The following is a 27,001-nucleotide window of genomic DNA, read 5'->3' on the forward strand; positions in this document are numbered from 1 at the left end:
TATATGAGCTGGTGTCTCTACTTGCCAAAAGAGCTGCCAAAGAGTATCGTGCACAAAGGAAAGGACATAATTTTAACGTAGTAATTTTCACTTTACTTACACATTTAACGGTCATTATAAATTTCATCACTTTTCTCCCTTTCCCCCCATTTTTTGACTTCTTAATTTAATCACTTACTAGTCGTCTTTACAATATATGCGGACCTCCCGGTAGGCAAGAAGGTCGGCTTTCTCTGTATAATTTTTTTTACTCATTCAAACTCTAACTATATCTCTTTCTCTCTCTTTCTCACGTATTCTCCCTCCTTTTATTCTTTCTCTGTCTCTTCTAGGATCGGTTTGCGCCGAACGTCTTTAGCCCGTGGTTCCGAACTCAGTCCGAAATCGCATGGTGTCGATGTCGATCTTTCGCTCGTTTTCCAAAAATCTTCTTTTGGTGAGATCGCGAGATAATTTGGCTTCAACGACGGTCGCATCAAGGACACTTGGCTCCCTACGCTTCTGCACCATCCACATTAATCGAAAAATCGCACCCCCCACCCCGCCCCTAAAGTTTCTAAAGAACCCTGGACTCTTGGATACCTAGATGATGTGCTCTTAACATTTCTGTAAAACATTTAACATTTTGAAATTTGACAAAATCGATGACTATCTCAATCTTTGCAAAGTCGAGAGCTGGAGTATCAATAGCCTTTCGAGTTATAGTATCTGAATTTTAAGGGGTTAACCACTCGATTTCTGAGTGTTCAGCAGGTTTCAAGATTTTAATTTACTTCAAAGGATTTCAAGAGATTTTAAAGTGTTTTATAGAATTTTGCAGATATTAAAAGTTACAAAGGATTTCATAACATTTCATGTAATTGCAAGGGATTGCAAGAGACCCGAAAGGAGTTCAATGGATGACAAGAAATTCAAACGTTGAAAGGGATTTCGAAGAATTTTAATTAATTTCAAAAAATTTCATATCATTTAAAGGTTACTAGGGATTTTGAAGATTTTAAAGGGATTTATAGTGATTTTATGGCATTTAAAAGGACAGATAAACATGCAAAGAAGAGTTGTTAATCCCTCACTAAAAATATTTGAAATCTCCTCTATAGTATAAAAATAAACAGTTTCTATTAAATTGGCACTATATATTAACGATTGCGCGAGAGCTGGAGTATCAACAACTTCTCGCATATTGTCTGTAAAACATTTTAAACTACTTTCCCGACAAAAGAAAGCAACTATTAGTTGTCCATTTTTATACTATAGAGAAAGTTCTAAGCTAACATCTAACTTTCTTATAAAAAACCCTTTCTAAACTCAAACAGTATTTTTGAGATAGCCACGAATTAATGAGTCAAAATTCGGATAAAAGAAAGATGCTGATGCAAAGTCGGAGTCGTCAACGGCTTTGCAACCGGTGTCTTTGGATTGTTTTATTGAATTTTTGTCAAATTTTGAATCAGTGATATGTAAATATCGAAGGACATGGATCCTTCGATGCAGAGGCTTGTGCTAACTATAAAACTGGAGCCACCTCTCGGATCCTTGAGCTTCCTCATTCCACGTCTGTTCTCAACCGCACCATAATCCATATCAACGTATAGGCTTAACACTCTACGTGTACGAGATTATCACACAGAAAAATTTGTTCGCACGGTGTCAACAATCAGTTAGTAACGCACGCGGTACTCGCATAAAAATGTAATATTAGTTTCTTTCAGTCACTCGTTCTCTCTCTTTCATTCTTGCGTTGTCATTTACTCTATTTTCCTCACAGTCACACTGGAAGCGACATCCGGAGGACGCTTTCTTTCCCTAAGTCCTACGAAAAAAAATCTATAGCGTCCTCCTTGGATCGCATCGCATCGCATCATCTCTTCTGTGATACACTCTAATACGCCCCTAATAGTCAAGGAATTGTCTCTCAGTTAACTTACTCCGATTCTCGTTTATCACGACTTAATCTCGAAACCTCGATAGTTAATAATAATCGTATCAATAATTAGTTTATTAGATTAAGGTAGGTGTGTCGCCTGCCACTTTATCTTTAATTAATCTTAATATAATAATTAATAGCTTGCAAGTGTTAACGTTAGATACTATTACTTAATATTTTGTTTACGAGTTTGCCTTATTTACGCGTTTAGGTATGTACGTATGCTTATTATTCTCTCTTTTTCCATTTTTGTTACACCCCTTACTGCCTCTAGTTTAGAGTATCCGTTTCTCTCTAATTATCATCTTCTTGCACTGATACGGCGAGTCGATCGATATAATTTTTTAAACGGTGTCTCACGGACATTCTTAGCTAAACAAATTTTTTAACTCTTTAAATAGTGTCGAGGATATTTTTTAATGGTGCTTAGTCATTTCGCGCAAGTACTCGTACCACTTTTACTATCTTTTTCTTCGTTTAATCATTTTCTCCCTTAAGCTGCCTTTTTGTGCCTTTCATATGCTTTTACTTTGTTTATTAGCTTCGTCAATCTCATTCTGTATTCTTTAATTTGGTCGGTCTCTCTTGTTCGGACGAGATGGCAGCATTCTATTGATCCAAGGTACCTCTAAAATACCGAGCCCCTCAAAATATCCCTTTTTATGCGAAAATTTAAGTTTCCGAATTGTGTTTAAAAAAATGTTTATGTATAGGTACAGAGTACGGAATCTTCAATCGTCCGATATAACAAGACTTTAATCCGTGACGCAGTCTCGCGAGTTAATCTCCCAGGCGACGTCCAGGTAGTCAATTAAATTACTTCGATGAATGAAATTTTCGATTATGAAAAATTGCACGATAATGTCTTGCAAATTACGAGCTATACGAATTAAGTTTTCACAAACAATTGGAACTTTTCTTAATTTGGTTAATTTATCTTTTAGTTAACTACAACGCGATTTGAATAGATGTTTATGTGTAAATAAAAATAAACTAAAAATGGAAAAATGATCATGGCAGGATCTCTCGACTCATAATATTTGATTTTGTTTGAAATTTTTCCTAGAAATTTTCTCAGCTCGAAAGATGAAATCGATTGAAAAGAAATTGGAATTCTTTATAGGCACTAACTGATTATTTCTCGAGGTTAGGCCAACACCAAAAATACTGTTTTAGGCCAAAAATCTTTGTTTTCATGAGCTTTAATTTATTAACATTCAGACATTCAAGGCTCAGAATGATTGTTTCGATTATCTTAGGCCGAGAAAATAGTCGAGAGTGTAATCTTGGGATGGGATTTCTTAACGATAAAATAATAATAAAACAAAGCAGAGGAAAAATTATATTCAATGATTTTTGTTTTATTTGCGTGAATAATAAATAAAAGTATCAATAAGTCGATTGATAATTAATTAAAAAATAGTGACTTGTGACTAGGTTAAGACTCACCGCTTGCGAAAAGTGTGTGTGTATAATATAATATAATATAATATGCTAAGTTAAATCATACAATAACGCTAAATCATAATCTCAACTAAAGTACAGAGTGGCGTTGGGATTGCTAAAATACATGGGTGTGGAATATAAAGAAAAGAGAAAAAGAGAAGAAAAAAAATACTCCGTTTTCGCAAACAAAATGCAGGGGGAATTGCGTGTAAATTAAACTAAAATAATAATTGGCTCACTATGTTAATTTAAATTAAATTAACTAATAAAATAATACTAATTAATCAATCCGACGTGACACTGCAATAATGGTAATGATAATGTTGAAAATCAATGGAGTGTAGCGATAGTAGTAAGATAATCTTAATAAAATTGCGAGAACTCACTAAAATGCGCAAAATAGTTATAAATACTTGACATTCTATCTACAACTGGTCCCTCTCAAAGAGAGCGCAACAATAAGAACACAAATTTCGCGTTTTCAAAAAATAATTAATTCTTCTAGTTGTATCTACGTGCATTTATACGCAATAATTCGTGTTCACTTGAAGAAATCGCGTCATTATTAACTAACTGCTCAAAAAATCTAATATATATATTTATATATTTATATATAATTATATTCTCTCATATAATCTACTCTAATAGATACGTACCCGCGTCTAATGTAATTTTTTACCATTTCAGTTCACTTATCATTGCCTACTACTATCAGGACGCCGCCGGTACGATTGACTCTTTTTCTAATTTATTTTTTTACAAGTAATCTCGACAATACGACTAGCCTAGCATCTCAAATACACTAATAATAACTGATATATATTTAATAATTAATGTTTTATGTCATTAATGAGACGCAGATGAACTTTTTTCTAATCAACGTTGTTTAATTATCTCGGAAGAAAAAACTCCATCGTTCTAAAGATATTATTTTTTCCCGTCAACACTTTATGTCAAGAAAATTTTTTTGTTGACAAAGAGTCTTGACGGAAATGCGCTTCAGCATTAATGAATTTTTGGTCCAATAGCATGTGTAACGTGTATGTTTAACTTTGCTGCGAATATTTAAATAATTCTTTGAAAAATTCTCTTTCATCTCGGCGAAATCTTCTCGCGAAGTTTTATCTTCGTGAAAAGCCCTCGTATTCCACTTTCTCGTTCATTTTCTCCACTCGCATGCACTCCCTTTTGCACGAAAGCATTTGCGTCACGTCGATCGAACTTGCTCTGTTGCCTATACAATACATTAATTTTATATACAGTTCAAGAACCCGAAAGTTCCTGACGAACTTATTAAGCATCACGCAGAAGTGCGTGAATGCCTGTGCTAAATTTCGTCTGCTTTTTGCGTTTGCAGAGTGCTTTGGAGTTCTCGTCATCGAGAGTCTTCTCCAAGGCGAAATGCTGCTCGTCACGTGATGCGAGAGTCTCTAGGAAACTTGTCTCTCAGACGTTATTCTTTTCAAGAAGTAACTATCTGCTCTAATAAAAACGCCACCCACAGCACGCGACGAGTATCACATACACGAAAGTGTACTAGCAAAGTGCCTTCCTTTTTTTATAGTCCTAAATTCAAATTGTACAATTGGCAGCGACGTATCATCAAGCGACAGGCGGTTAATGACAGATCGCTCCAAGGACTTTGTGGCAGGCTATTTCAAAATTTTGTTGATTCTGAAAGTTTATCAATATTTATATAAATCTTGAGGAACTCTACTAGCGCAATTTCGTGAATTCAAGTGCATCAATTTCTAATTCGATTTACAGATGTCTGAGAAAGCCCTGTCAATAAATAAACGCTGTTGTCTCATTTCGTATAAAAGATGTTTCGAATAAATAAGCGAACTTGTTCACTCACTGTTGAACAATAAGATTGTGCGCGAATTATCGACCTTCTCATCCGGACCACTTGTCAATCAATCTTTGAGGTGCATTTTCATGCAATTGTCATCTCGCCCAAATTAATTGACACGCTATCATTGACACAAGTCGAGTTATCCTATCACCCAACAAAGATTCGGCGTATTCCGTTTCTTTCATACGTCGAGCATAATCGGATTTAACCCGCTCGCCATATAAAATTCTCATGTCCGCATTGGTGACGAAGATTACGATGTTATGATGATTTCTCGGTGTTTCACTTTCGTTTCCTCTCGCTCGGATTCGATATGTTACTAAGGATACCTGATGCGCTTCCATCGACGGTAAGCTACGAGATAAGTTCCTTCTCGGCCGTCGGGGAGACTTGCTAATCACTAAACGGCCATTTGGCGCTCTAGTAATCAAGGGTACTTTGCGGAGCACCTTTGTTCATCCTATTCAAGCTGCTCTAGGAAATTCGGACTTTTAAAGTACTCAGGAACTGGATCGTCTAACCTCGAGATCACCTTGTAGATTGACTTCTTCCAGGACTGTTCCGAGTCCTTGCCACCTTGGATCGCCTTAAAAAATTCTTTCAACGTCTGTTCCACTACGTACCTAAAGTTACCAGGCACCTGCAAGAAAAATGTGGATATTGTTAGATTTATAGGTTGACGTTCTAGAGATTACATTTATCGTAAAGCAGCGTGACAAAAAATAGCTTCTATACTTTGACTTTATTTCACACAAACTCTATATTAGTTTAAGGTTTGACCTTTGATGTTTTGGATCAACTTTCTGATGTCAAAGAATGCATCTTAATATTTCTGAGTAAAAAAAGTTCCATTGGGCTTCTTTTAAAATTCTAAATAAAATCCCATTAAAGTGTCGGGGTTTGGAAGGAGTGCGTTTGATTTTTTTTCGAGACATGAATTTGGAATTTTCAAAAGTAAACCTTTATGGGACTGTTTTGTATTTTCGTCCCAAAAAGTTGATATTATAATACAAGACTGTCTCACACCCGTCACTTTAGAGATACTTTATTTTTAATCTGATTAGGATTCCTTGATCAATTTTTTTTCCACCTTACAAAACATATTTCAGCAAAAGAAATAAAAGGAAACAAAAAAAAGTAGCATGTGCGTGTTCTGTTCAATTGCGCACCTGGGGACCCCATACCTCAATGTGGTTGTTGCGGTTGTAGTGAAGATTGAGAACTCGGTAAATTTCGGAATCACCTCCGACGCGAAGGTCATCGGCGTTTTTCACACCTTCCGAAACTGCTTGCCTCGCGTATTTTTCCATCTGGATATAGTAGAACTCTCTGAAAACATAAAAAAGTGGCACATTAGATTACACGTCCTTTGTCTTTAACTCGAAAAGTTTACGTGGAGTAATCGCCTCGGTGCACTTCACGGTTCTATATGTCTTGCATTATCTACTAGGAGTAGAGTTAGTAATGCGGTAAAGATAGACTCGCAAGAAATGCGTCACCACTAATTAATGAAAGATCGATATACTAAAGAGTGTAGGGATGACGCAAGTGAAGAGCGAAAAAAGGCGAAGCGCGAAAAAAAATTCGCTCTTCTCGTTGACTCTAAAGGTGAGTTCACTCGGAAAGAAAAATAGCACGCGACGTCGCCCACCTTTCAAAGGGTCGGGATGAACGCCTCCACGTTATGCTGTAACCAGCTATCGTCTAAGAAGACTTACTGTATGTAGAAGCCCGTACGGGTGCACAAACAGCGAATATGCCGACCAACACAGCGAAAAATTCCCAGTTAACAAGTTTACGTTCATTAATTAACGTCGTCAAACAAATCTAAGTTACTAATTGGTGGGTAATTAGTATAACCATAGTGACCCGGCAACTTCTAACGAAAAACAGAAACAAGTTTGGTAGTGAGTAAGATTCCAAAGAAAAATAATATATTCAGGATACATATTTTTATGCAGTAATTAAAGAGTATCAATTTAACGGATGATGAGTTCAAGATAAATGGAAATCGCGAGATTCTCACGGGAATGAAAAGATGGAACGGTTGATTTCGTATTTTACTAGTATAAATAAGTCTTGCGAGATTCGCAGATGTGCGTTGTAGATTAGAGAAAATGAACTGCAAGACTCTTTGAATTTTTCCCTCAGAATTCTCCACACAAGCAGCCCCACGGGAAAGTCCTAGTAGCAGCGAGGTTGATCTTGCAATTTAAATCCCGTGGGATGCAAAGAAGTAGATGCACGCTTCAGTGAAAAGCTAGCGTTTGTCGAAAGCTAGCATCTTTTCCTCTCCTTTCGACTCAGCGCTAATGCGGAGCAATTTTTAAGATTGCTTCCACTTCAGTGCTTTTGTAACGATAGTACTTGTCGGTGAGAACTTGCGCGAACAAACAAGGGATAGTCGATTTTTCAGAATGTAAAAAATGTAATAGCAAATTGATCCTGTCGAGTTGAGGTTAATTAAGATCGTCAACTTCCACTTAAGTGAGGAATGAATGGGATGCTCTGAAATTATTGGGAGACTAGAGGCTTGTTGAGTTGTGGGATTTTGTAACTAAAGACAACTTGTCGACCTCTTATTAGTCCTCACGGGATGTTAGCTGCTGAGAAGGTGGATGGGTAGAGGATGGCAGAAGCAGGCAGAAGTGCCAGGAAGATGAGGGGTGGTTCGTTCCTGACTCTGTTCATCTCTCGGCCTCTTCGTCAACACCCTTCACCTAACCAGTCACAGCAGTCAGTTCGAGCCCTCAACTGTCACCTGTTTCTATAATCCTTATTCACCCACCCATCGAACGCATTGAGGTTCGTCGAATCGCCAAGTATATGCGGAATGTGGTACGCGGATACGGGATGGATGCTAACACATTGGACCTGCACAGAGACTATATTCGCGAAGTGCCTAATTAAAACACAGAAAGGAGTGCGAGATGGATTACGCGGGCGCATAATGGGTTGTAAGAGAGCAAGTGAGACTGCACTATTTCCGTAGTCATTTGAGTACGACAAAAAGCTGAGTGCTAGAATTGCCACTCTTCGGTTGCATCAAGTGCGAGAAGAGCAACAACCGAGAGAGATGTAGAGATCGAGGAGGAGGCTCGAGCAAGCAAGAAAGAGAGGGTGAGTTGCGGAGTCATTCATTATGGTATTGTATAATTAGAATAATAATAAGCTCTTCAGTGCCTCGGGTCTTCTTGCGCACCGTTAAAGCAGGGCGTCGCCAAGAGAGGGAGGAATTGATAGAGCGAGAGATTCACCACAAGGGTGCTGATTATTAGCATCTAATTACGAGACGCTTCGTTGCCGATAAGAGGAACAAGAATGCTCAAATCCAAATGGCACCAAGCTTCTTCTTCAGAGAGACAATGGAAAGCTCGACTATTGAACCTACTCGTCCACGTTCTTTGGATTCTTTCAATTCCAGGAGAAAGAAGTGTTTCAGAATGCAGCGTGAAATCAACAATAGACTTTTCAAGACGAAACCTTATTTATCCAATTTGGATCCTCTAGATGTTCTAAATAATTAGGATATTCTTAATTTTTGCACCTTTTTTCACTGGATTGTGATTAATATCTAGGGGTTGAAAAAAGATCGTTACCGTTAGACGACACAATAGAAAAGTGCGGCTAAAAGTCGTTTCTACCAGGCGCCTCCCCTAAACCTTCCAAAGAGTGACTTGTTGAGACGTCGCGCTTCTCGTCTTACACTCTCCTCGTTCTCCATTCAAGAAACGACGACTCTTCTCCTTAAGCCAACCAGCCCCTTTTAACGGTTATACTTAGGTGGCCGACCTTCGACAATAGCTTGGCGTATCCTTCCCTGATACTCCTGACCCTGAAATCTCACCCCTCGATCGTTGGCTTTCTTGTCGAAACTTTCCCACAGTGTCGTGAAGGGTTCGAAGGTCTAGCCCAGACCCCAAGGAGGAATCTTAGCAGGGAAGATTCGCAAGATTTAACGTTCTTCTTTTATTGACGAGGGTTTTAACTTTATAAAACCTTAAAAGAATCCGAACCAAACGGTTTCTTCACAATATCAGAATTATCAATTCTTTTCTATTGTTTTACAAATTGACATAAAAAGAAGATTAGGCAATTTGCTGTTGTGAGCTAGGAAGAATTGTGCGTGGGTGTGAATAACTAGATATTTGAGGTCGGATGAAACATGTTGCACATGTTTGCCCGGCAGAGCGTAAGCGTCCATTCAGAGGGCGCGTTCAAAAAAGTGTCGCGCAGAGTCTTGATGTTGCACCCTTCTTAATTAGTAATTAACACTTTAACACCATCTACTCTGACTCGCAGCGGCAGGCAGGCATTCAAGCATACGAGCCAGAAACTGCATCGCAGTGATTCTAAGAGAATATACGCGCACGCGCCAGAAAATCACGTAATTAAAATACAACTTAACAAGTGATTACTTCGTTCTATTCCATGGCGGCAGAAAAGCAATTATGATGTTCTGGGGTATTTTTATGCCTAAAGGTTATCGCGTCAGTTAGAGGTAGATGAGGAGATGCAAGGGTAGAAGGAGATGTAGAAGCTCACGAAAGAGAAGGTGTAGAAAGAGTACGATAACACGAGGGGGTCGTTTGACGTTTCACGCCTTTGGTTAAGTTAAAGTATTGCCGCAACTCGCGGGCTTAAAAGACATGACTTCCGTATCTTCTCAAAAAGAAAGCCCAGAAAAAAACAACAAGACTGCAGAATTATATCGAGATTCAAAGTCTGTAGAAGCATGTTCTTCGGAACCTCAATAATATAATTTTTTTATGATTCTTCAAGTTATAATATCTGTTAGGGATTCGAGCGTGGAGATAAGTTGGATGTAACTTAATAGGAAGTAATCAAAGCTTTTTTCGAAAGCGATTGTAGGATGATGCGCTCTTGGACCCTTCGCTTGGCTGTCTCGTCACCACCCTGCTGCTAAGCCACTTTTTTCCACGGCCAAGTTTCTAAGCCTCGGACAATCGAGCGCGATCGTATGGCAGATGTGCCTTCGACAATCAGTAGTGGCTGTGTTTCTGGGCCCGGGGTCGCCCTTTATAAAAGAGGGAGCCCGAAGAACAAGGGGGCCAGAGCTAGATGCTCGTGTGAGAAGGGAGGAGACGTGACAGACCAACTGGAGAGAAAAAGAGAGAGTGAGAAAGCCATAGCAAAAGGGGAGTCCGCGTGCCGCACGCGCCGATCTTACAATGAGCACTTCGTGTGCCCCGTGCGTTTCGTCCCCCTCTGCATCTGGCTGCCTTAAAGCTGTTTTCTCTCTCATTCTCTTTATATCTCTTATACTAGCTTGCCAAACTCCTTTTTTTTCTCAACCGGTTTCGCCAACGTTGATATTTCAGCCAATCTGTCTTACCCAGTATAATATCTATTATCTTTCATTTGATTTTTTCAGATCATACTCAATTACGCATACTAGAAAAGAATGCCACGATCTGAGAAAGGATGTTGATAATTATAGAGTGTTTTAGTCAAAGAGACCTTTCAACCTGTTACCCAAGGATCGAGATCCACCAAACGCAATAAAGACAGGGAGGGTAAATCTACTAAGAATACAAAGAAAGTGTTGTATATATTGAAGGTTCACTTTTCAAGCTAGGAGTTCAAGGAGAGAGGGTAGCTCTCTCTTTTTCTCTTAAGGGGCGGGGGCAGCTGCTTTGAGCGGTTTCACTCTTCAATAGCCGCGGACCACCCCACCCTTCAGTAACGGCTTTGCCCCCTTCTCGCCCTGTTTCTCTTGTCAGCATCGTATCGGACGCGATTCGCATTCTCAGTGCACTTCGGCTTCTGTCAAGCATTTTTTTATTCAATCGATCGATTTACTCTGTTACCCACGCCACCACCCTGCATGCATCACGGTGCAAAGCGTCCTGCATCTTCATATTGAATCTTACGCTAGATATAATTCCCAGCATTCATTCTTTTGCCCTTTTTCATAGGACACATGGCCCTAATAAAAATTCATTCACCGTCTAGTAAAATTAAATTTTTTAAGAATTAAATATGGATCATGATTTCGTTTAGGGAAATTTGCGGCTGTAGTGTTTTGACCTTAAATTTTGTACAGCTGTTCCCGTAGTTCCTTGAATGTTTGCTTGACAATAAGGTAGTTAAGTCCTCGCCGCATTGACTGAGTACACACTGGGCACATAGTGCAGAAAAGAGTGACAGACAGAGAGAGTAGGACAATCCTCGTACGTATTACGTATACAAGTAGTGCACTCCTGTGAAAGTACGCCCACATCCTCAGAGGGACAGCGAGACGAATGCGTACAAGTACGCAAGAGCGTGGGAGAAGGGTTGCCTAGGTTAGGGACTCGGAAAACATCCTTTGTCGAATACCCTACCGCGACCGCTCAGCCGCCCAGCAACTCGCTCAACTCGCTGAGAAAAAATCAATAATTCTTTGTTGTCAAGTTTGCCTCCTGTCATGCTATGCTAAACCACATTACGAGCCGAACCAATTCGTCCGAGTGCGCGAGAGTGAGCAGTAGATAGAAGTAGACAAAACACAATTCGACTCTGCAGAGGGCACTTGTGCCGAGACATTTAATAAGAATCCCAAAATCAATTAATTTTCAGAATGTAGTGGGCGTATCCTATTACTCAGCTTTGCGTAAAGAAAGAAATACACGTGTCTATATATATCAAGTAGACTGAGGAGAAAAATAGGGAAACATGCGTCAGTGACGTAGCAGATAAATTAGCGCACTTGCATGACACGCACCTATGAGAAAATAAATCGATATGTTCTTTCTATTTTGCAACGAAGGCCAGAAAAAATGGGGGTGAGGAAGGGGTGAAGAGAAAGGGAGACTTCACCCTGGCCCTTATAAACTGCATCATGGCTTGCCTCTATCCATCTCAATAGCACCCCATCTTTATGTTCCTCCCCACGCTTTTACTGTTCGAAAACGGTAAAAAGTATCGTGAGATCATCGCATGATCGGATCTATTGGCGACCGTTACAAGGAACGAGATGAAGTTTAGGATGAAGGTGGAGAGAGAATGGTTTAGGGGCCATGCTCATGCCACTGGGGCAGTAGGTTAGCTAAGGGTGCCATCAACCCTCGTAGGGATACGAGTCTACTAGCTTGTTCGTTGGGTAATAGTAAATAGGATTTCAAAGCAACTGTCGACCACCAAGAGCCGGCAGTTGTAAATATGTCGGAGAATTAGGCTCCACTCGTTAAACGCTTTCGGTAAAGCGAACGCAAAATTCGATGAAGAGTCTTCTAATTTGTATCTTCTATGCCTCTTCTATGGATTATTACCCTTTTAGATTAAACTAAATAGAATGTCTACATCCGAACTCGACTCGGGGTAAATGGCTAGGCTTGGGAGAGATTTTTCTCAGTTTCCCTCAAGTCTAAGCGAATGCAAACAGATTTATAATTAATTTAGAAATAAGTGGTAAAGGTAATGTTTAAAAATTCTAAGGCATAGGTCGACGTATTTTACGAGGGCAGCTTGTGCACGTCGATGACGTGTGGTTAATCTCCTCACGACAATGAATTTCGACGGCCTACTTGTCGCCCGTATAATAGTTTGTAAGATAGACGTAGTTGCTTGCTGCGCCACCCGCATGAGCGGTTTTGCTTTCAGTACACTTAGGAGGTAACTTGACATATGGGCGATTTACATACGACGTTGTATAACTGTACTTAACGACCTATCGTCCCTGCCTCCATGAATCGAAAGCCGTTCGTTCCCCAATATTGCGCTTCTAAGAACGTGTTCTCTTTTCTGAATAGCAATGACGAAGCACTCGGCAAAATAGGCTTCTTTGTACAGCTTCGAAAAATGCTGATATTCTTGCAATCCGCTGAATGACAACATTACGTTTTCAGAAAACTAGTCCGGATTCGAAAGACTTATGCCAAGAAAGAAGTCTTTTCTTGGAGAGACGCCAAATTAAAAGTAGTTTCTTGTTAATTTTTTCCTTTGTCGAAAGGATTTGGCGAGTACGGCAATTGGAAATAGCTTCTAGAAAAATGACGGATTAATGAAAAGCTGAGAGAAAATAATGTGTTCTGTATGAACCAAGTCGTTTGATCTCGTCCCATCACTATGGGGTAAAGGACATATACAATTTCCATGATATCGTTTTACTGACAAAAATATCAAATGACATTGCGTTCCCGACACTGGTCTTTCGCGTTTATTGAATTCAATCGGCCTTCTCGTGAATTTCCCGTCATTAGGAATATTATTTATATGCAATTTTCGCTGGGAGCGGGTGCAATTTTCCAGATTAGCACCCGATCCCGGCGAATTCCTGCAGTTGTCCTTATGACAAATTTTATATATATATATTATACACAGATTATTTTAGGTAAAAATAATGACATTTTTTCGGAATTCTCTTTTGGTGCTGATGAAAAAATACTTTAGAGAAACGCTGAATAAAAGACGATACGAGAATGGAAGGAGAATTATTTATTAGCAGAATACGAGTGCAGATTTTATATTCTGAATTTTGCGAGGTCTGCAGTGATGCGTCAGTGAAAGAGACCCGGATGAGATCGGACGAGAGACGAGGAAACAGGGGGTGAACGGCCAACAAGTAGGATGAGGATCAGGGTGCAGGGGCTTGACGAGAGCGTTTTCAAACGAAATCAATTCAGAGTCGCTGTCCAGCCGAACGTTACCCCCGCGAGAGAACCGGATAAATGTTGGCCGAAATGCAGCAATTTCACGCCGATTCCTGCATTTCCAATTCGACATTCGAAGTCTCGCGAGAGAACTAACGTGTCGCTCTGTGAATTTCCAACCAACTTCACAGAGCCTAAACAGGTTATAGTTTTTCCCGGGTGAATTTTTTTTTTGAAGTAGTTACTCGTATTTTACTCGCTTATATTTCAAATTCCGATAATTTTAGGTCGCTCAAAGAAATGTTAAAATTAGGTTTTTGTATTTTAAACGATAAAGATTATTTGATAAAGAAAAATCACTGGACCGTAGTAGTTTTTTAAAAACAGTTTTTCGCGTTTTCCGCCGTCAGTTGTAAATTAATTCCTTTATAGTGGAAAAAGATGGGAGGGATTGCATCCCCGCTACCCTTTTCTACGTTCTGCCATCTCGGCGAATACAAAGCCGATTAAGGCGGGACACTGGAACATTATCATTTTAACATTTTTCGCAAATCCGATTGACTTGCGTTGGTCTCGACGAAAATTGTTCATGTTATATTGAATCCCGAATTTTAAAAAATGTTTTAAAACGTTTTCGCAGTGTAGTTGGGATTTACAGAAATTGTCAGATTGTCTGATATTGAAATTGTTTAATCGTCCAGTGCATAAATGAAAATTTCAGGAATGGAAGAGAGCTTTTGAGGAAATATTTAGAGTTGAGTGTTCCGTGCTTTTGCTGCAAGTAACAGCTCATAGCGCGGGATTAGTCTTGCAGTGCCGAGGCTTACATCCCCCGCAAAGTCCCTCAACCCTGTGCAGTAATACCTCTTTCTCCCGAATACCGTCTTTCCTTCTCTTCCTCCACATAGAACCCCTCTTTCGAAACCACATCCCTAACGTCCTACGCTGTTCCTCCCGCGATAGCCCTGCGGCCATCGCATTGTCTGACGCCCAGCCAATACCCGTTGTGTTTCTCGTACTTGTGTTCATTATCAAAAAATTGGAAAAGGAACACTGCACGAGATGCTGCTGCGACAGCAGGGACCCCTCTTAGTAGCTGCATCAGCTTTCTGGGATTGGCTGTCCAGCTTCTGTTTTTTCTTTATATTCTGACGTTTCTCCTGGGGTTGAGCTTTGATTTCGCGAATAAAACCTCCCTATTTTGTCATCGTCATTTCTACCAAGAATTTCTACAAGAATTCATTGGTTGCATTACTTTGAAATAATTACATAAACAAAGTCTTAAGACCGCCATTGGCATGATGCAAAAGAGAGTGCCTTGAAAGAATTAAATTTCCTTTTTCAGAATTAAGAAGTACACCGTTGAATTAAGAATAACGTTGGCTGAGAGTTCATTGAGGCTTGTCATTGCGGCGCGATTATTTCCACTGTAGAAGGAAGAACGGAACCAATACAAGCTGAGGTAGCTGTGGAGTTTGAAATCAGCGAAAGAATAAGGTAGGAAAGTAGGAGGCAAAGCTGGGTAGCGGACGAGGGTTCGAGCGAGAGAAAAGAAGGTTACGATGCGGGGGTGGAAGAGTTCGCGACGTAACAGAGCTACACGGGCAAGAGAGAGTCAAGCGCCACTAATTAGTGCCAAGAACGTAATTAAGTAATTTTTAATTAAGTGACTGCCGTTTACGCGCAGAACCACTACGTAGGGTTGGCTCGCTCGATGGGGCACAATGCTTCATCCACCTTAAGTTAAAGTGGATTTTACTCATGTCGTCAAAAATCTTTTTTTAAAAGTCGCGGCAAAAGCAGGTCAAAAACAATGTCCAACTGGTCCATTATCCGAGGCGGGGACCAAAAGAAAATGACTTACCAAAGTATCAAACTCAGATCAGAAGATCTCAGAGAGTCAAGGCTCAAAGAGTTGCCACTCCATTGTGCCGTGCAGTGAGTTTTTAATTAAGAAGTTTCTTGAGATCTGCGGTACGTACAAGACGTGTATGCGGTTGTCTGTATCCACACGTATTTATACCTCGTCGGCGTGTAGCAACTACACCGAGTATAAATGCAAAGGACTTTCCTTTGTAAACATTGAGGGCCCTCGCTTTCTTTACCTCTCATTTTCCTTCGAGGAGTAGAGAAGGAAAAGAAAGAGAGGGAAAGGCACAGCCTGAGAGAAGACGCATCAATAGAAAAAGAGATCGGGCATCAAGACCACGGCCGAAATGTCAAAGACCAAAGTTTTCTTCTTTTCATCAGAGGGTTCCAAATGCGGAAGCGCGATATATCCTGCGTCTACCTCTTTTCTCACCCCTACCGACCACCCCTCCACCAAAACCTGGTCTGCTTCTCCACCTCTAAAAGCTTTTGTCTCAAAGGATTCGTACTTGCTCATTTCGCCAGGATCTCTTCTTTCTTTCAAGGGTCTCGGGAGATGAGCGAGCAAGAGAGACATTGGTACTCCTGTCTCAGACATGCAAGAGACACAGGACCCCTCTTAGGTTTGCTTCTTTTTTTCTTGTTTTGTTTGAAAAAGTGCCGTCTTTCTCCCATGAATGTATCGTCAACGATCTCTTTCGAAATTTCGTCCCTCTGGAAGAGGCTCCTTCTTCATGCGCGTTCCAGCGTAATCAAGGATATTTTGAAAAAAGAGAGAAAAAAGTCTTAAAATGAAGAGGGAGATGGGAAACTGAAGAGTTTGAGATACTTGGAGAGTAACTAGGATAGGGAAAGTAATAAAGGAGAGGAGAGCATAATAATTACAAGACTCCCACTTAGGTCCTTCCGGCAGTGCGCCCGGAAGCTCACATGCTCTTCAGTAAGTATGGAGAGAATGGCTCGCGTAAGCGGGCTATCACGTCATTGTGTGGGTGAATATCTGCATATGCATATGCAATCCTATGTGTGTATATTTGAGCCAACATGCTCAGGTATTTCAGGCAAAGCCTACCTCAAGGCTCGAATTTTCTCCACCCCCTCGAGTAGGCTTATACCTCGCAATAAGAGAAAACTCGAGCTTGCCCAGCGTGTGTGCTTGAAAGCACATATGGACCCACTACCAGCCAAGCAGCTAAGCAAAATAAGAGGCTGGTACACGCGTGACTGTCGCGTCTAGCCTTTTTGCTAAATGGTCCTCGCCGCTTACTGCCTTTCACCTTCCCAACTTCCCTGCTTACATTCCACACGCAATCTTGTGGGATTAAAAAACACCCATCTAGGAGAACACACGGCCCGTGTGTGGAGATTGCCTCTCGGCTCGTTTGTAGTCAAGATTTCGGTAAACCGCCTACGTCGCTTTTAATTGGACGCTCTCTTTCAGCCTTTTACAACGGTGCGACTTTCACGAGTACCTTCTGTTTGCTTCACAAACTGCCTGCAAGGAAAAACCGACTTCTTTCCCAGATGTCATCTACCTTTTTTACATACATGGGTTTTGAGACCAGGAAAATTACATTTTCAAATTCATTTTTCTCTTGAATTTTCTGTTTACTTTTTTATATATATATTTGTAACCTATTTACCTTCTATTGCTTGATATTTTGATTGCGTTAGTATATTACGAGGAATCTTTTTACATTTACTACGTGGAATAAAATTTCAAGGAAAGGAAATAAAGTTGTTCCATTTTCCGACAAACACGAAGGTCTGAAAGGAAAAGAAGAAGAGAGGTCTAATGACCAGTCACGTGTGCGACGGGCAGATAAGAACGGAAGAGGAATTTTGTGTTTAGAAAATTACCTCGTCATTACACCTACCTTACGAAGTGTTTTCACGGGGTAATATTCACCCACGAAACGATGAACGCATGATAAGGAATGTGTCGAAGGAGAAGAAACACGAGCAACGCGCCCCCTTGGCTGTCAATGACTATATCTTTATTGACAATACAATCTTGTTTTTAAAATCAACAGTTCCGTTCCGTCAAGACTGCGACAAGGGACGCACTGTTATCAGTCTAGTGTCAATAATATATACTTTCGAAACGAAACTAGAGGGTAATAATTTGATTAAAGTTGGAAACAATTTACTTTTTATATTTACACTGCAAATTTTACGCTATTTCATTTGCAGTATTTTATAAATTTACTATTTTATTTCAAGAAGGAAAAGCTTTACATATAATTTAACAGTAGTTTGAATTCTAAACATATATTCAAGAAATGCTCTTTTACTATTTTCTTACTATTCGACAAAAAAAATTCCGTCTTCATTGATGTCAATAATATTAAACATTTTCCGGCAAACAAGATAACTCTAACTTTGTATCAACTGATCAAATTCATGCATGTTGTAGGTAAGGTAATAACACCAGACTGATCTCGAAATGTACACTTATCTTTATCCAGAATTAAAAAATATATAATTGAAGATCTGGATGTCATGGAAGTATATCTTTTAACTTTAACGTAATTGTAAATCCCAAAAACTTGAACTTGGACTTTCCAAGGTTTTTGAGTTTTGTGAATTAAAAGGATTTTAATTTGAAATCAACACAGCCGAAAATGTATATTTTCTGTTCCATTTTTTTAATTTTAACTTTTTTCTTTTTATAATTCGCATCTTTTTACGCATATTCTTATTAATTATAAAGAATTCATAGTTTTAAATATAAAAAAATAAGATGAGTGTTTTACTTATTATTTTTTATTTCTCACGAAATTCATATTCCAATATTATTCACTTGAGAATCATATTTAATTGTCTATTTTTGAACGTTCAATCTGAAATTTTTCAATTTTTTTCAATTTTTTCCCAATTTTAAATCATTTACAAACTCAAGTCTTACCTTTGGGATTGTGCATTTTTACCCATTAAAATTAAACAAAATTAAACAGAAATTTAAATTAAATTGACGAGTTTCAATCGCCTTAAGAAAAAATATTTAATTAAAATTTGAAAAATTGCAATATTATTATTTATGGTGCCGTTTAAAGGAAAAAATATTATTTCTCGTTAAAAAATTTAAAACATAAAATTTTGTGTAATGTTGTTCTGAATCGAACTTTTTTTCTATCTCTTCTTTGTTCTTACAAATTTACCTAAAATGCTAGGATGTTATTAAACGATAACTTATTTTTTCAAACAAAAAAACTCTAAACAACTTGACATTATACAAATTAAAATAATAAATAAGTTATTATCAATAATATTTAAATGTTCATAAAAGTCGTTTTTGAGTTATTTGAGCCAGTAAAGAGTTTTTTTTATTTAAATAAGGTTAAGTTGTAAAGAAGCTTTTTCTCGAGAAGATAAGTTATTATCATTTAACATCGAATCATTTTTTTAAGTTGTTGAGAAACGGTAGAAAATAAATTTAGTCAAATGAGGCCTCTAGCCTAATCATCTGCTTAAAAAAGGTTTTCATTTTAAAAAACGGTTTGATTTAATCTTCTAATTTTTAAATTAAAAATGTTTTTTATTTAAAATTCCGATATCAGTAATATTATTTTTGTTCTTAAAATAATAGAAAAACTATTCTTTTTAGAGACCTGATTATTAGGACGAGAAATATCTTAAGGCTTGTAATTTAAAATAAAAAAATATAATCGAAAATGGATAAATGACACTGCATAGTGATGTAATATTAAAGGTATAAAAGTTTGACGAACGTAAATAATGAAATTGGACGCAATAAGGATTTCCATATTTAAATAGCGAAGGAGGTTTCGTGCGAAGCAGAGCCTCGACCGAGTCTGTCGTGTACGTCCGATGTCCATTATACGACATAAAATTCCTTCCATCCCGAAAGATATGATCTGGTAGTTCAGTCGCGTGTCCTGTCGTAGGATCTGATAACTGGCTAACCATAGTCCACGGTTCTATCTCTTTTTCCACCCCCATCCTCAACGACCCCAATCACCCTATGCGAATGCTTTATTCGACGAAGTTTGTCAATAATTCCCGCCATCAGATGACACACCAGATACCCTTTAAGACGTCTAGCATCATCAAATTGCCATAATAACAAAACAATTTTTTGCTTTGTCAAACTTCTTAGTTTTTATTATATTATAGTCATCTCAAGGCTACTTTTCCAAATAATAATCTTATTTAGTCTAATCTACTGCAAACTTAAAGATGGGCTGAATCTCATGCAAAATTTCATGTGAAAGATCTGTATTGAAATTGTAGTAAAGTTTGAAAAAATTGCAAAATATAAAAATATATCGGCTAGATATTTAATATCGGCAATTTGAGGGGGTGGCTGAGAAAGGGGTGGTTAGAGGATGACAAGTTCTCGTGACAAAAGTACAGCGGTCGAAAGGGGTTTGGTGTACACACGTAGGAGCGTAGAATAATGTAGTGAGGCATTTCCGCATAGGAAGCCGTGCATTAGGCTATCAGATCGAGCACGCTCGACAACGCCTGCTAGAAAACGAGGAGGAAAAACCCCGGTAAACCCTTACGTGATTAGCCACCGAAGGAACAAGGGAAGGCGACAATGGTTGGGGGTAACGAGCGTGCGTTGAAATGACAAGGGACGTTTGGACGAACGGTCATTACCTACAGACAAAGACAAGACAATGATTTCAAGCTTTTCTTTCATTGTTATTCTAGGGTCACTGAAATGAAACTCCCGCGGCTTCATCCCTTAGGAAATGAAGGTGGTTATCTCTTAATTAAAGGCAGCTTATAAAATTCTATTAAAAAAATCTTTTCTTGTTTTTAAAATGTCTCCATAACTGATGATAAGTTCTGAAGTTTCGGAAGATCGATTTTCGAGAAAAGTGGAATGAGCCGAAAGAATTATTTTACATCGTTTGAAAGGAATGTGTGCAAACAAGGAGTTATGTTCGTGTATATAGATTCAAATAATCGAGAATGCGAAAAACATACAACAGAAAAGGCTGACAACAGCAGACTTTACCTACTGGAATAAATTAGCTTTATACTCGCCGCTACACTCTGGACATCCGAAACTTTTTAATTTATCCTCTTCCGCCTTTCATTCTGCTCCCCTTTTCTCTCTGCGGTTATTAGGGAAGAAGTTTGGGCAGCACAAAGTACGTGTTAAAAGGAAATGGTTGCAACTCGACAGCACTTAATTTTTACAACTCGCTGTGTCACGATGCAATTAAGTGCTCAGGTAACGTTCTTACGCTTATCCTCGCAATTCGCTTTGTCTGAACATATTTTTGAACTACTTCATCTACTGAAGAGTGGTTTTCTTTTAAGTCATTCGTTGTTAATATCATTTCAACTTAGCGCTTCTTTAAGCGAAGAGATAACAAATTTCTTTTTTGGATCAAAAAACTGAAAAGTGAATTCTGGGTTTCATTTCAAATCTCTTTGAATATTTCGTGTTTAATTGAGCCTAAACTTGAGTTACAAGGATAAAAGAAAGAGGTATAGCGAATGAGAAGTTGAGGCCACGCGAAGGCCTTCGTCTATTCTCTATCTTGGATCTCTACGTACTCAGCCTAATTATAATCAGACTAATGCCTGGCGGTCAGCATGTAGGCAACCTTCAACTGTTACCTGTCGCGGTGTAGGTACGTTACTTATCCGACTACTCGGGGGAGGGTAATTAAGATTCGGACACACCCATTGAGACTCTCTTGGGTTCTGACCGCCTCTGTAGAAGGGAGTGGTCAATTCCACGAAAACCTTGTTCTCGTTTGCATAAAGGTCACGGGGGCATCTTTCACTGGACACCAGAAAGAATTTCACTCTTTCTCAAAGATTCCGAATTTCCGGACATGCACCTTGTCTCAGGAGACAGGAATTCGAATTGTTCCGAATTAGAAGAACATGTTCGACATCCAGAGATTTCGTTTTACTTTTATCTAAAATTGGTACTCACCGAAAGTTGGAAAACCACTTGACGAGCTGCGCGGTGTTGTTTTTGTTGAACTTGATGTCGGGGAAGTACATCTTGAGGACAGCCGAAGACGGATACCTCACCCAGAAGAACATCAGCTTCGCCTTCCTGAGATGCATCGGCGTCAACGTCGACGAGTGCACTGTGGTTAAGGAAATATTTCTAATATTTTATTAATCTTATAGTATTTTGATCAATTTATAATCCACATTTAAGTTAGAATATGCGTATTATAATTCAATCAATAAATGAGAATTATCTAACATCAAAAACTAAAATAATATATGAGCGAAAAGAATGACTAAAAGGAATCGAACCATGCATTAATTTAAAGGTTGGCGAGTACGAGTTTCATTCTGTCTAGCCATATCTCAAACTTATTCGCGTTTTCCTTCGTATCAAATTGGATTAGAAATCGTACAAGCTGTGACAGTCGCGAGGGCAGGAGGTAGTAGGGGTCTAATGTTCTGCAGTAGACCTACGATTGGCCACATCCTCAACCGAAGCCTTACCCACTCCTTATCTGTAATAGGATATTTTGATGTGGTTTCATCGCATTCTTATTCAACTTGATCCGCGTATCTTTCCTCTTTGAATTCAACACTTTTTGCTTGTTAGACTTTCTCTCTACTTTCTTCTATCAAGGTTCAAACTGATTTCAACGAATTAGCTCTTTTCGCGGGGAGTGATAATGAAATAAATAGAAAAGGGTTCTTCTAGTAGCTACCCCTGTATGTTGAACCCTATAGTCGGCTGTTTGTCTAATAAACTTTTATCGTGCAGGTAGCCGGCTCACATTACACACATTGGCATCAATGAAGAATCTATCTTGATGAATATTAAGCCACAGTGAATCCATCGAAATAGGCTTCTGACGTTATCGTTGCTCGTAGAGCCGCGCTCGACCTGCCTCACTAGAGAAAAATCCGCCATTGATTTTACATCAAAGGCCGTCTAAAACGGCGGCAAAGAACCTCATGTACTGATCGAACCCCCTGCCGCATGATGCAGTTTCGATGCACCGTGCTCAATCGGCCTGCGTTCCATCCCCGTCTTTCTGCAACCCGATCTCATGGCACGTTGGGTACCCTTTCGAAATTTCCCGTTAAGGCGTTCTACGATAAGGTGATCAGGGAAAAAGTTCACGCCAACTGGTGCAGCAAGATCAGCTCTATTCGTGGAATCGTCTGATCCTGATAAAACTTTAAACCCCTCATACACGAATTTTAATAAATAAGAATAAAGTAACAAAAAATTAAACACAATTGTTTAAAATTTAGATTTGAATTGCCGAGAATTTTATATTTAGAATTTAAAATGGTAACTTTTTTTAAATAACCCTTGACAAGAAAGTTTCAACAATCAACACGAGTAATCAAAAGAGTCAACGAGGGGTTTATCTTCCGTTTCGCGGCTGAAATTGCAGAAAGGAAACTGAGTAGGCAAAGAACTTTGGAGTTGCCTCTTGTTGCCGGACAAACTCTGCTCGTAGGTGCAGCCAACAATATTCTAACTCCGCGGCAAACTAATCTAACATTCGTTCAAACTACCTTAACTCCTCCGGGCCAGTTTGCTTCGCTCTTTCCGGAAAACTCCTAGCTAAAGTTCCCAAGCATTTGTTTCCTATCCGCGAAACATTTCTAAGCAGCGTAGTCGTCTGGCTTCCGAAAACCTGCCGCTTTCAATTGCATTTCTTCCACCAAGTCTATATTTTCGCATCCGGATCAAAGATCTATCTCTAATAAAATAACAGAATAAATATACATGGATTTAGCAACTATTAGATTCGATTCCTGATGGTGTCAGCTTTTAGACATTATTAATTCAGTCTTTCAATATAACTTTGAGTCTAATTTTTTGAGTTTAATTTTTAAATCTAATTTTATGAATTCAGCTTTCTTTAGGTTATTCAAAAATTTTAATTGTTTGCAATTAGCATTAAAAAAGGATATTGTAGGCTGAACTCCGTCGAAACTGATATCACCGGAGTTGCAATCGCTACCTCGGTCGTTGCTGTCCATCCTGAGATGTCCATAGTCCGGGCTTCCGTGTTGCGCTGCTGCGAGGAGGGCAGGGTGCAACATGGCTGGAGGATGAGGCAGTGGAGGTGAATCCCTGAGCTCTACGCCACTGCCCGGTGGACTTGCCGGAAGATGGTGAGGCCCTGGCGGTGGTACCTGACCCGGATGTACCGGGTGAGAGTTGAAGAACGGCGAGTACGGAGAGAAAACTTGACTCTCGTGTAGACTGGGGTTTGGTATCGCCACGCTCGTTGGAAGAGACACTGGTAGCATCGGCGTGTGGTACGGTCTGGGAGGCGGGGGTGGCGGCGGACTATCACTTCCACCCTGGGATACGGAACCTTCTTGCGCTAAGATTCTTGACACTGTTCTCGGCGTAATCCTTGTGTCAGTCACCTGAGAAAACAACTGTTTCAATATCTTTCTTTACTAAGGTGATCCAATATGTGTTCTTAAAATTAATTAAATATACAAATAAACCTAAAATAAATCTAAAATTTATTTCTATGAAAATATTCTGATTCAGTGTTGATCAAATTCTTTGGTTTCTGCCAGCGATAAAGTTTCAATTCTTTTATTTATCTTTATGTATTTCATTTTTTGATTATGAATTTAAAATTTTAATTTAATAATTTTAAATTTTTTATATTGTAAGATTCAAATATTTTGAAATTCAAAAATTTTACTAAAGTGATAATCAATCAATTAAAATTTTAGAAAAAATGTATTTTATGATAAGAAAACGAATAAAATAACTATGAAAAAAGTAATCATTTACTCAGTAGTAGATAATAATTATAAGAACTCACCTTATGACGTTTTTTCTTTGGTGTCATGACAAGCGAAAGAGCTTCGTTTTGTTCCGAATCCCTACTTTCCCTGTCATCGTTTCTCATATTGCAATATTGTTCACGTTGTTCCCGCTGCTGTTCTCGCTGCTGCTGTTGCTGTTGTTGTTGCTGTTGCGCATGCATCGAAGCCATTGCGTATATCGAAGATGCTTTCGGGGTTTGAAACATTCCGACACTTGGCCTGACATGCGGGGGTAGTTGGTTAATTTGGTTAAGATTATTTTCGGTGGGTCCAGAATGTGGACCATGGGGACCACCACCCATGGGGCCGAGTGGGGGAAATCCCGTAGACTGTGGAGGCGGGGGCCCACCGTTTAAGGGCCCCCGTAGCCCGTTTGGGCCTCCAGGTGTTTGAGGTGCTCCCCTGTCGACAACTTTCGTCCTCGGTGACTTCCTCTCGAGGACCTGAGTTGCCAAAATTTCTTTGCTGAGTTGTTCACTGGCTGCTTGCACTGCTTCACTTGTCTTGCCCAGAAACCTTCTGTGAGGTGCATACCTCGCAAATACACTGTCGACGAGATTTGACAATGATGAGGTGATTTCGGTTTTTAAGGTTTCCGCAATTCCTTCAAGGTCGGCACCTGTAATGTGAGGTGCCGAGGAACTCGCAGTTGCTGCGGCCCCCCTGAAGACATTTAACCTTTCTTGAAAGTCTTTGTAGTCTTTATGCAATAAAGGTGTGCTTGAAGTTTGCAATTGAGGAGTCTGCGGTGTCGGTGGTGCAGTGTTGTTTTGACTCGGTTGTTGCGACTGATTCGACAACTGAGGTGAATTTTGTTGAAGTTGCTGCTGCTGCTGTCTGGCAGCCTCCTGATGTTGCTTCATCCTTTCGAGGGCAGCTTGTTGTTGTTGCTGTTCTAGGTAAAGTTTGTGGTATACGGCTGCTGCCGTGACATGCGGATGGTCGGGTGGCAAAGTTGCAAGGCCGTTGTAGGGAGGTGGATGAGGTCGTGGTGGTCTTGGTGGGGGTTGAGGTTGAAGTTGTGGACTAGGTGGCGCGTCCCCATTTTCACTCGTTTCCACTTCCATTTTGCTAGAGAGCTCGTTATATTTTTGCTGCATTTCTGCCAATTGTTCATGTAGACTCCTAAGTTGAATTTTAAGGTTATCTCTTTTTTGCCTAATCGGCTGTGGGTCCTCCTCCTCCTCGCTCTCTTCCTCGTAATCCATTAGGGAGTCAGTGACACCATGTTGGAGAACGTGGTGAACGGTTTGCTGCTGAGGCTGGTAAAGTTTCCTTTTCTTACAGCCGTTTACAGTCACTGGCTGAAGAGCCGGACTGCTTCGCATCGTACTAACAATGTTCTCCACTCGAGCTCGTTTGATTTCTGTCGTGGGTGAATTCGTTTCTGTTTTAGGAACGATTGGACAGGGTGAATTACTGGGACTACGTTTAAGGTTCATCGAATCTTGAATCTCCTCCTTGACTGAGACAGATGCCGATTGTGGAGCTGAGGGACTGGATGGAAGACTTTGATCACAATCTGAACCATCCAAATTTGCACCGGGTTCCATGCCAGCCTCGGCTAACGCCTCATCCATGGCGCGTTGAGCCGAAGCCACATCTTCTGCACTATCTTCAGCGTCACCCGGCATCACGCTATCGCGATCACTGTGGTTCGTATTATTCACGACATTATTGCCGTCAACACTGTCTTCCCCGCCACTCTGCACTGTTCCACTGCGCGCACTGTCACTATTTTGCTGCTGATGTTGATGTTGCTGAGGACTATGTTGTTGATGCTGTTGAGATTTAAGTAAGTCCGTCGTGTTGTTATTGTTATTGTGAATACTGTTGTTATTAGTAGGTTGATCCTGCGCAGAGAGAGCATTGAGCTTGTGCGTCTGCAGCAAGTTTCGAAGCATGTGCGGTGCTAATTCCGCCGTGGTGAGTTCGTCACAGTTAACCATAGCCCCCTGTTGCAGATTAGCGGCAGATTCCATGCCGGCACCAGTCATTCCGTGGCTACCTTCGAGAGGCGATCCTCCGGCGTCACTGGCCTGCTTGACCTGTCGGCCTAGGAGTTCGTTAAGCATCTTGGGAGGGCCGAAGCCCGTTGCCCCAAAAAAGCCGAAGGCCGCGTGGGCGGAATGCTGCTGGGCTGCCGTAGGACCCGTCGTTGCACTGAGATGACCTTGATTTCTTGGCACTCCAGACTGTTGCTGGAGTTGTTGTTGTTGAAGGTGTTGTTGTTGTGGATGCGACTGTTGAGTTTGTGGATGGGGTGCACCGTTACCACTGAATATCGCACCGTAAAAACCACCGCCCGGAAAGGAAGGCCGCGAGGTAAAGTTCGGAATACTCGAGTAACTGTTACGTGGCTCGCCGGCGTCCACGCGCTGTCTGGTGCGCTTCTGCTTCTTCAAGAGTTGCTGTTGCTTACTGTCCGTGGTTGCTCCGTAGAGGGCGAAACACTCGGTCTCCTCCTCCGATGACATCATCAGCCGTCTGGTTGGTCGGCCCCCCGAAGGCCTCCGCGTCCCCTCCCCGCCA

At 40.1% G+C, this 27,001-nt stretch overlaps 1 protein-coding gene across 4 annotated transcripts; it reads right to left on the reverse strand.

The window, feature by feature from the left end:
- Window positions 1–3,315: 3,315 nt before the first annotated feature.
- Window positions 3,316–26,954, reverse strand: LOC117180301 (homeobox protein prospero). 4 transcript variants are annotated; one of them, XM_033372723.1, is made up of 5 exons: window positions 24,466–26,954; window positions 23,588–24,052; window positions 21,618–21,772; window positions 6,413–6,557; window positions 3,316–5,868 (listed from the first exon to the last, which is right to left on the reverse strand). In XM_033372723.1, exons 1-5 carry the CDS (start codon window positions 26,947–26,949, stop codon window positions 5,689–5,691), a joined length of 3,429 nt encoding a protein of 1,142 aa, XP_033228614.1. In that variant the 5' UTR covers window positions 26,950–26,954; the 3' UTR covers window positions 3,316–5,688. The 4 variants fall into 4 exon arrangements, with proteins under 4 accessions (XP_033228614.1, XP_033228612.1, XP_033228611.1 ...); XM_033372721.1 differs by having other exon boundaries at window positions 6,398–6,557; XM_033372720.1 differs by having other exon boundaries at window positions 6,398–6,557; window positions 23,588–24,064.
- Between the last annotated feature and the right edge of the window lie 47 nt (window positions 26,955–27,001).

Source organism: Belonocnema kinseyi, chromosome 9, assembly GCF_010883055.1.
Source record: "Belonocnema kinseyi isolate 2016_QV_RU_SX_M_011 chromosome 9, B_treatae_v1, whole genome shotgun sequence".
Classification (NCBI taxonomy): Eukaryota; Metazoa; Arthropoda; class Insecta; order Hymenoptera; family Cynipidae; genus Belonocnema; species Belonocnema kinseyi.

Bases quoted from the DNA above. Each gene is read 5' to 3' on its own strand.
- LOC117180301 (XM_033372720.1), bottom strand. From the start codon at position 26,949: ATGATGTCATCGGAGGAGGAGACCGAGTGTTTCGCCCTCTACGGAGCA. The intron at 6,558-21,617 runs GTGAGTACCAAT...TTATGTTTTCAG, and splicing joins AAGTGGTTTTCCAACTTTCG to AGAGTTCTACTATATCCAGA. The intron at 5,869-6,397 runs GTGCGCAATTGA...TTTTTCTTGCAG, and splicing joins TTGAGGTATGGGGTCCCCAG to GTGCCTGGTAACTTTAGGTA.